The sequence below is a fragment of the Stegostoma tigrinum genome, chromosome 30, assembly GCF_030684315.1.
Source record: "Stegostoma tigrinum isolate sSteTig4 chromosome 30, sSteTig4.hap1, whole genome shotgun sequence".
Taxonomy (NCBI): Eukaryota; Metazoa; Chordata; class Chondrichthyes; order Orectolobiformes; family Stegostomatidae; genus Stegostoma; species Stegostoma tigrinum.
The window spans coordinates 16,502,166-16,511,289 of record NC_081383.1 but is presented as its reverse complement, the minus strand read 5'-3'; the positions used below and the strand labels follow the sequence as shown (position 1 = coordinate 16,511,289).

The following is a 9,124-nucleotide window of genomic DNA, read 5'->3' as shown; positions in this document are numbered from 1 at the left end:
ATAATATAATCAGGGGAGAAAGGCTTTTCTCAACCCAGGAATAGGTCGCTTGGATCCCCCTCATATCCATGAGTATTTAAGTTTCCTTCACTTTTCTGTGTATAGTTTAACAAAGCAGTACTGTTAACTAAGGTGTCAGTTTGTCATGCCCTCCCCCTCCCCACCTCCTGCCCTGCCGTACATGATGATCTACGTTAAACTGCACATTCGCAGCAGAGATTTCAAAGAATACGGAGCTAAACAGTTACCACACGTCACCGAAAAGCAGTTCTCTAATGTAAACAGTGCAACAGTGTGATGTGAAAAATGTGTTCCTGTGTGAGGCATCACTGCCAGTAAAAGGAACGCCTTCTTCGCTCAATTCATTCCCCAAAGTGCTGACTTTAAAATGACAGTAACTGTGAGTCACAGAGAAAGTTATTTTGACCAACCCTGAGACAAATTATTAATGTACTGTTTTGAGAGCATCAATTGAGTGCGCACGAAAATGATTCCAGCTCCTTGCTGGAATATATTATGCAAATTAGAAATGATTGAATAAAGATATTTGTCACAGGATAAAGCAAATAAGTATTGATCTGTACTCCCATTTGAGCCTACGCTCGATTTTGGGATAGAGTACTGAATACATATATGGCCATCAGAATGGTAGATGGCAATGACGTCTAACCAATATTAAACTTGTTTCTGCAAAGGAAGGATAACAGGGAGAAACACGTTATGTACTGCCGCTAGTTAATTGGAATTGACTTTTGTTTTGGTTTGGAAAATTATACTTCATGACGCCCGCAGCACGATTGCTACTGATGCGTTACCAATGTCCCAGATCTGATTGATGTTGACTAGAAACTGTTTGTTATGACACCACCTAACCACGTAATCGCGTAACTATGTTCTGAGCTGAGTGTGCAAAGCGTGCCCTATAGGTGTCCCGCATCGCCGGCTCTGGCCAGTCTAGCTGGTGTGGCCAAGTCTCTACAGCCGCTCGCCTTCTGATTTGCAGGAGACGAAACGTTCAAAAGTTTTTGTAATTGGTCCAGAGACGTGCGATTCGCCGAGGAAATGCCTGAGCTCGGTGAGTTCTCAAACTGAAACACTGATGGTTGCTCTTCCTGGTGATGTCAGCGGGATGTTTTGGCTCCGCCTAAGGTTGCTGATCTCTGCCAAACAGTTCCTGCATTTTCAGACTCCCACCACACCCGGGCGTCGGCGTCACGTCTAACTCTTTAAATACCAAGGCAAATTCCGAGCCAACCACTTAAAGCAGCAACTCCAGGAGGAAAAGCGATCTGCTCGATCTTAAAGGGATTTACTATTTGTGCTCCTAACTAAAGGGACTTATTTATGAAGTGAAGACGCTGCTCAGAGTAAGCGCGATTCAATAAAAAGTTGGTAAGTAAGTAGATAGACACACTTGCGGTCTGATATTGGTAACTAGCCGCATGAATGAATAAAAATCGTTCACAGTAAAGGTTTAACCTCAGAAAACTGATACCTCCCCCATTAAAACTGAAAAAATCTATAAGTTTCACTGCACAAATGTAAATGGCCCAGAGATTCTTGGTACTGTAAACTCCCTGTATTCGGAAAAGGTGATTTATTCGTTTATTGGACAAAACAACGTAATTTACTGAGTTTAAGGTGAAAAGGTTGTGTGGGATAGCGCTTTTCATCGCTTTGTTCCTATTGCACTGATAACTGTCTTGTTCTGAGTGAGTCCCGACCGTATTATTTTATCAGCTTAACGCTGTGTATTTTGTCTTGTCCGCCTCCCTAACGATTGCTTCTTCCAGCGCGAAATGTTTGAGAGTTTGAGTCATTGACATTCGATCAGGTCGTTCAGTAATATCCTATCAATCTTCGTTATGTTTCAGTGAAGTAGTGCCACAGATTGTCAGCAGGTCGCGCTGTTGCTCGTGAACTGAGACTTGGTGGTTCTACTGGAGAATTAACCTCCCCAGAGCTCAGGGGTTACTGCTAAACCACGTAGGTTTTCACCATTACCTTTATAGAACTATTAGTCGGTACATTGCACTGATAAATCACGAGAGTGCTTCTAGTTCTGCCTCTTAGGACAAACCCAAATCGCTGCCAAACTCTTCACAAAGCTGGAGTCTCTCAACATGGAGCATTCCGGCTGTTTAATGGTTAACAACAGGAGAGGGCTAGTATTTAAATAAATCACTTCCAAACTAAGTCGGTTGTATTAAAATAAAGTCCAATTTAAATTCAGCCTTTTTCTTCCTGAAGTAGCTCCCGCCGGCAACGTTGGAAATAAATCCAGATTTTGCAAAATATTTAGCTCGGTTCCTGTGCTTTCTTGATGCATTCGCGCGAGCTGGTTGAGGGATAATAAATATTTGTTGTTTGTCTTTTTCAACGTTGTCAATGCCAATGAAAACTGTTCTCTTTAAGTTTTGAAGCATTTCGCCTGTGTGTATTTGCTTGTTTCCTTCGGTGTGTGGGGGGGGGGGGAAAGCGGGGGTGTACTGCTTGCGGGCACGTTTGATTCATTCTTAAATGCGATGCGTGGCCTCTTTTTTGAGAGGAGTGGGTTTCAATCAATGGAAAATCGAGATTTGTAATACTGCGTATCCGATTCCAATTTGAGGGGGAAGGAGGTGGGAATCTTAAATATAGCTGGCTACTTGTGTGTGTGTGTGGGGGTGGGTTACGTGAGTATGTATAGTGGTTGTGCGGCGTGGAGGAGGGATGGTGGGTGTTTAGAGGGGTTGGAGTGGTGGATTCTGTGTATGTGTGTGGCGGAGAGAAAGTGTTCCCCCCTCTTGCCGGCAGTTCACAAATAATCAGAACGAAACGCTAACATCAAGTTGACGCTTTGTTTGTCGATTCATTGCGAATTTCAATTCAGGTACTCTGTGCGTGTCTCTGTGTGTGTGTGTGTGGGAAGGACAGTGTATTTTTTTGCCAGGAGTTCAAAAGGAATTGGAATTGAACGCTTGCAGCTCTCCGAACATCAAGTTGTCGCTTTGTTTGTTAATTCATTGCGAATTTCAATTCAGGTACTCTGTCTCTGTGTGTGTGTGTGTGTGTGTGTGTGTGTGGGGGGGGGGGGGGGGGGGGCAGGAAGACACAGGGGTGGGGGGGAAATAGGGGGAGAGAGGCTGCTGTCACGTGGCAGGCGTTGCAGTCTTTTGTGAATGGCTGAAACGGACGAGTGGGCGGACGCCCCGCGCGTGACGTCACAATTGAGCCGGTGGGCGATTGGCTGGTACCGGGGAAACAGGTGGATACATGGGGGGAGCCGGCCGAGGCGCTGATTGGCTGACTGTGTGTTTTCTTTGTTGCAGACGTTCTATGAGGATTATTCTCCCGGGGATCGCGGTGGAGTCAGCCAGAGTAAGGCTCGTAAGCACTCGGCACGGCTGAGAGAGACACATACAGACAGGCAGCGAGAGAAAGGGGCACAGTTCAGAGGCTCCGAGCAAGTCACCTGTGTTTTCCTTCTTAGCCTTTATCCGAGAAACTCTTAGAAGACAAAAGGAAACCTCACACGGAGGAACCAAAACACACAAGAATCGTACCCCGTTGGTTAATCTTGCAGCAGACCGCGCCGGGATTTTTTTCTCTCGCCCGTATTCTCCAGTGTACACATTACATATACGCGCGCACACACAAACACAATATTGCATGATTCCTTTAAGCGTCTGAGAGACTTTTTTTGTGACTCAAGACCGATCAAAGGTAATCGAATGGACCATACAAGCACCAGGAGCTGCAGCCGAGCCCCAACTTGCGAGGCCCATCAAAACGAGCCTTCAATGCGTGTAGTCATCAATACGACGACCGGAGCCCAGTATGATCTTTCTGTTCCAGTAGACGAGACAGTAGAAGGACTCAAAAGGAGGTTATCACAGCGTTTGAAGGTTGCCAAGGAGCGTCTAGTCCTCTTGCACAAAGAAACGTACGTACTCCCCTTTGTTCTGAAGCAAACCTACGGAACCCCGATTCGAGAATCTCCACGACGGCTTTATGCGCCGATCAATCTTTCATTCATAATCCAGTGTTACATGTTAATGGTAATAAGCAATGTAAAGTTTTCAACAGTGCTGTGTGTACTTTGCAACTCATTCGTGTAACTTGTGTCATTTTGATGTGCCTGTGTACTTGAACGATCATTTATGTGGTGGGTTTTTTTTTGAGCTTCAGATTATATCCACTGTTTTGAACTTTTCTTTCAGGCGTTTAAATTCCGGAAAGCTACAGGACCACGGTATAACAGAAGGAAGCAAGCTAACCCTTGTCCCCACAGTAGAGGCTGGTCTCATGGTAAGACCGGCGTCTAATCCGATTTATCGAGTATCATTCCTGCTCTGCTTGGAGAGATTTGTGCTGTAACTATTTTTTTTGTCTCCTCAAGTCTCAAGCTTCGCGTCCGGAACAATCAGTAATGCAAGCTTTGGAAAGCTTAACGGAAACTCAGGTAAGGTTTAAATCCCTCATATTAACTGCAACAAGATGATCGATACCCAGTTGATAGTTGATAGCCACGTACGCCTTATTACGATTATGTGTTAAATTCTGGTTAAACGAAAACTTGTTTATGGTGCCGAAGGCACTTTACATATTTTGTATGTTGCATTGGTAATTTGCACGGTGTACATGGGAATGTGCTTTCCAAAGCAATTTCATAAAATAATAGTGTAAAATTGTTTTGGCAGTATCATGTGGGTGAGCAGCGTTTATAGCAATCAAGATTGTGTTTGTTTTTTTTCTATATTATTGAAGTGTGTGTGTGTGTGTGTGTGTGTGAAGCTAATTCGAGTTCCAGCCCCAGCGGCCTAATATTTAGTTGACGACGCCGGTCATCAAACAGTCCAGAGCTCTCTTTCCCCCTTCCCTCTGCTTCTCCCCCCCCCCCCCCCCCCCCCAAGTCTCTTGTCCCTTTGTATTGTTCAGGGTGTGCGTGTTTCGAGCAACACTTGGGAGTTCCTTGGCGACAGCTCAGTGTTTAATCTACACAGAGAGTATTGTTCAGAACCAAAACCCTCCCCTTAGTGACGACATGAAGACCTCCTACTGCAGTTTGAGCCGATTGTGAAAAGCTTTTTTTAATGAGCGAGGGTTTTTTCATTCTGGAACTGTAGAATTCACTTCCTAAACTCACCAGCCCTGTACACTTTTTTTTTGCTTCAATCCTAATTGTTCATGCAGCCTTTTTATTTTCAAAGGACTTTGGTGCCAACTGCTCAGTGATTCGTTTATTCTCGGTTATGGTGGCGTGGGATTCTTTTATTATGCTTCTGGCAGGTTAACCCTTCAGAACCTGTTTCCCCACTCAGTGCCGTTTTCGGGAAGCTTTTTAAACTTGACAGTATGCAGGGTAACATCGGATTAAATGCAGCACTTGACCGTGCGGCGCCGCTGTTCCTTTAAGGCTTCCTGCTGTGCTTGGTTGACGTTAATGCATTTCCTTTGAAGTCACGTATGATTTAAATGGACAAATGCATTTTTTTAAAATCCATGTGGGGGCAGGGAAGGAGAGGTCGTGACGCTGGGCAGCGCAAGCCAGACAAGTCGCTGTCAGAAAGCGTCTGCGACATTTCCCAATGCCTGAGCCCCTCCTTTGTTCCACATTGGTAAAAGGCCGGATCTAGAACCCAAGTGGACGAGCGAACGGCGCACAGCTTCAGTCTCCGCCGTGAAGCTAGGCAGCTGACCTAAAGGTCACCCAAGACGCTGCAACAACAGAAAAGACCGATTCCAAACCAGACTTTTGGGCAGCCAGTTCATACATTGTACAGAAACGTGGCACCGAGAGTTTTTCAACCCCACGCTGCTTTCCGTTTAATGCAATTGCTTGGTGCCAGAGTTAACAATTGTCCGGCAGTACGTGGCAACACATTTGGACGCGCTCAGTAGCATTTTCTAACGTGCTATAAGAGCTAGTTTGAATTTAATTGGAGTACAGGCCTATCAGATCACACTGAAGCACCCAACAATGATTTTCGAAAATTTCTGAATTAATTGTAAGGTTTCATTTGAATAGCTAAAGAAGGTCCCTGAGCCTAGTTGATAGTTAACTACGTAGACGTCTACAAACTTGTATACATTTTTGTAAACCACAGTATTTATTAACATACATTTTTTGCATATCAGTTGCAGGGAGCTTATTGAGCACAGTTTCTGCAGCATTATCATTTCTGTGCTCTGACAGCATTTGTTCGGTAGAGTATAATTTAAAAAGACTGGTCACTTCTATTCTAACCAATAGAATGAGCTCAATCCCTCTTAGCGTTGTCTGGCATTGTAGATAAGCATACTTCCTAGGAAATGTGGTGTTTTTAAACTGGATATCCTGTACTCAGTGAATGATCAGCTAGGGCAGGCTGATGGAGTGACAAGTGGAGGAAGTATGGTTTTTGTAGTCAAACTTATCAACAATAGCTCCACTTGGCATGAATACTACCCACTCAAACTGGGGCTCTTGTGATGCAATGGTAGTAACCCTACCCCTGAGACAGGGGACCTGGGTTCAAATCCCATCTGCCCCAGAGGTGGGTCCCAGCATCCCTGAAAATACTTGATTAGAAAATATCTCTGCCCAATACATACAGCATCATTCCAGGACTGCTTAGTGTAAATAACCTTGTGATAAATGACAAGTGTTGCCTAAAACTTCACTGGGCCTATTATTCCTTGGTCATGATCCTTATTTAATCAAATTTGTTCAGTAGCTGCCCACTGCCTGCCACGTCTGGCATCACTGTTTGCTTTTCATGGGTCTGAGTTTTTAAAAAAATAAATTCCAGGTTGAATTCATTTATTGCAAGCTGATGATTCCTCCCTCCTACTTATTTGCCGCCTCCTCTCCTTAGGGAAGGACAGACGTCCTGGAAATCGTAATCCAGAATAACAATGGCATAACAGTGACGTAGGTTATAGCTGCGTCACAGTTGCCAAAACATAGTATTGTCAAACATATTTATATTTGGAATAAGATAGTGAGTGCACCTAATTTGAAACAGAATGGAAACATCATCATCTCAAAGGGATTATAAAGTGTCTTGCAACAGTATTATTTGCTAGTTACAGCATTTGCCAATAAACATTCAGATTTTTCACCAGCTCTAAATAGAACTTCTTTTGATGTTTGCTTTTGCTTGGCTAAATCAAGGTATTTTGTAATGCAGATGGAATTTGGGTTGTTTTTGAGCTGCCATGTAAAGCAATATAATAGAGTGGGAACCCAAGTCTCCTTCCTGAATAATCTAGTTCATTTAGGCTGATGAAAAGCTCAGTGATCAGTCGTTCATTCATTCAAGATCAGTCACATTTCAGTGCGTTTGACTGGGGGATATAAATTTTAGGAACATTTTATTAATTTTGAAGGCTGTTATAAGTAGCACAGCATTCTAAAAGCTAGCAAAATACCCAATTACACAAATCTTTTTCATCTTCAATTTTGCAAGTGCAAAGGTCCAGTTCATTTAAATTAGTCCTTGAAATTTTAACACATGGCTGATCTGGAGCAGTTTTTTTGAAGTTTAAAACCTAATTTAAAAAACACAATGTTGTAAGGCTGCATTGTGAGCAAATCTCTTGCCTGACTAAACTCAGCCCAGTCCTTTTTACACTCTTTCCCCAATCCCCTCCCCCAAATTACTATCACCCAGTTGTTTGTTTTTTCATTTCCACTTCTTCCTGTGAAATGCAGTTGACTGGGGGCTGTTCTGCTGAGTGCTGGGCTATTTTTAAACCCCTAATCAAACAAAGCTTCCAGCTTAGATACTGGCCAGTACACTAAGTAACAGCACAAAATGTTAGTGTCATATAATGGATGACTGGTTACTTTTGTTTTAAAAACAAGTAAAATGCTTCATCAATGATTTTCTTTTTTTAATAAGAAGGTTTCCTTTATTCGACTCAAGCTGTTATGCAAGGTGAATTTTTGATCCCACGAATTGTGGTGGAGCTGCTTAAATCTTCCTCAACCTTCAGTTAGGTCAGAGCTGCTCTGTGTTTTAACTTCATTTACTACCGTGGCTCCATATTCTTTGCTACTATATAGGTTCATATAAAGGAAGTGGGGTAAGAAGGGAAATGTCAGATTTTGAAGAGGCAAGTGGAAGAAGGTGTGAGTGAAGCATAAACATTTGCATGGACAAGTTGGGCTGAATGGTCTGTTGCTATGCTGAGTATCTTTTTTAACTCCTGGCATGTGAGCATTGCTAGCTGGTCAGCATTTATTGCCCATCCTAAATTAAACTGATCTTATGCCCTCTTTGTAGGGTATCTTTGGTGTAATGGTTTTATGCCATTTGTTTGGGAATTGAAAGTTGTGGTCATATCTATATGATTTGATACACAACCACTGTATCTACCCCCAGCACTGCATCTCTGTAGTGTCCAATTAGGTTAGATCAGTCCTCCTCATCAATAAGTCATCCAGCTCTATAACCCTCCATTATACCTCTCCTGTTTCTGGCCCCTTGCCTATCTGTTGTTAATTGTTTCAGCATTGACAGCCTTGCCAACTATCCAGGCCCTTAACCTACTCACCCCCAAAACTCCTCCAGTCACCCTTGGACCAAGCTTTGCTGGCTTAATATTTCTTTACCTGTGTTATGTTTTGTTTCCTAAAATTCCTTTTGTGAGGCAGGTTGGGGTGTTTTTACTGTCTTATAGGTGTTTTATCAATACAAGATGTTGTACAAGCAATTAATTGGACTTAACACTTTTGGAGGAAAAAAAACAATGAAAAGGTTGGGCAACCCTGTTTTAGAAAATATTTCCCTTTTTCAATTGTAGCTCAGGTTAAGGCATTGTGAAGTGAATAGCTTCATCAAGGAATATCTTCGCCCTGTAGGGAGATGCATGGTGCAGAGAGCATTCATTTAATTAGATTCGATAGGATTTTATATCTAGTCTGTGTGGCCTTTTCAAGTAATACAAGATTTCTTTTTGTGTCTTCTCTCTTTTTGTGTCCATGGTAAAGATTATTTTTAGCAGTCAGAATATGAATGAAAAATGAGTTTGTGCTGGTACGTGGGCTGCTGTTCTTTCCTTTTTTCTTCAGCTAATAATGGCCAGGGAATAGAGCACTCAACTGAATCATAGCACTTAAAAGAGATGCTGCATTTTAAATTGCCCACTTTCATGC

General features: G+C 42.9%; 1 protein-coding gene across 1 annotated transcript in view; it reads left to right on the top strand.

Annotated features, from left to right (window-relative positions):
* The first annotated feature begins 1,024 nt into the window (after nucleotides 1-1,024).
* midn (midnolin) overlaps nucleotides 1,025-9,124 on the top strand; it is a 29,496-nt gene continuing 21,396 nt past the window's right edge. Inside the window, exons 1-4 of the mRNA XM_048559643.2 lie at nucleotides 1,025-1,392; nucleotides 3,312-3,925; nucleotides 4,203-4,290; nucleotides 4,382-4,444. Of these exons, the coding sequence (XP_048415600.1) occupies nucleotides 3,714-3,925; nucleotides 4,203-4,290; nucleotides 4,382-4,444 (363 nt within the window). The 5' untranslated portion in view covers nucleotides 1,025-1,392; nucleotides 3,312-3,713. The remainder of the gene's footprint in view (nucleotides 1,393-3,311; nucleotides 3,926-4,202; nucleotides 4,291-4,381; nucleotides 4,445-9,124) is intronic.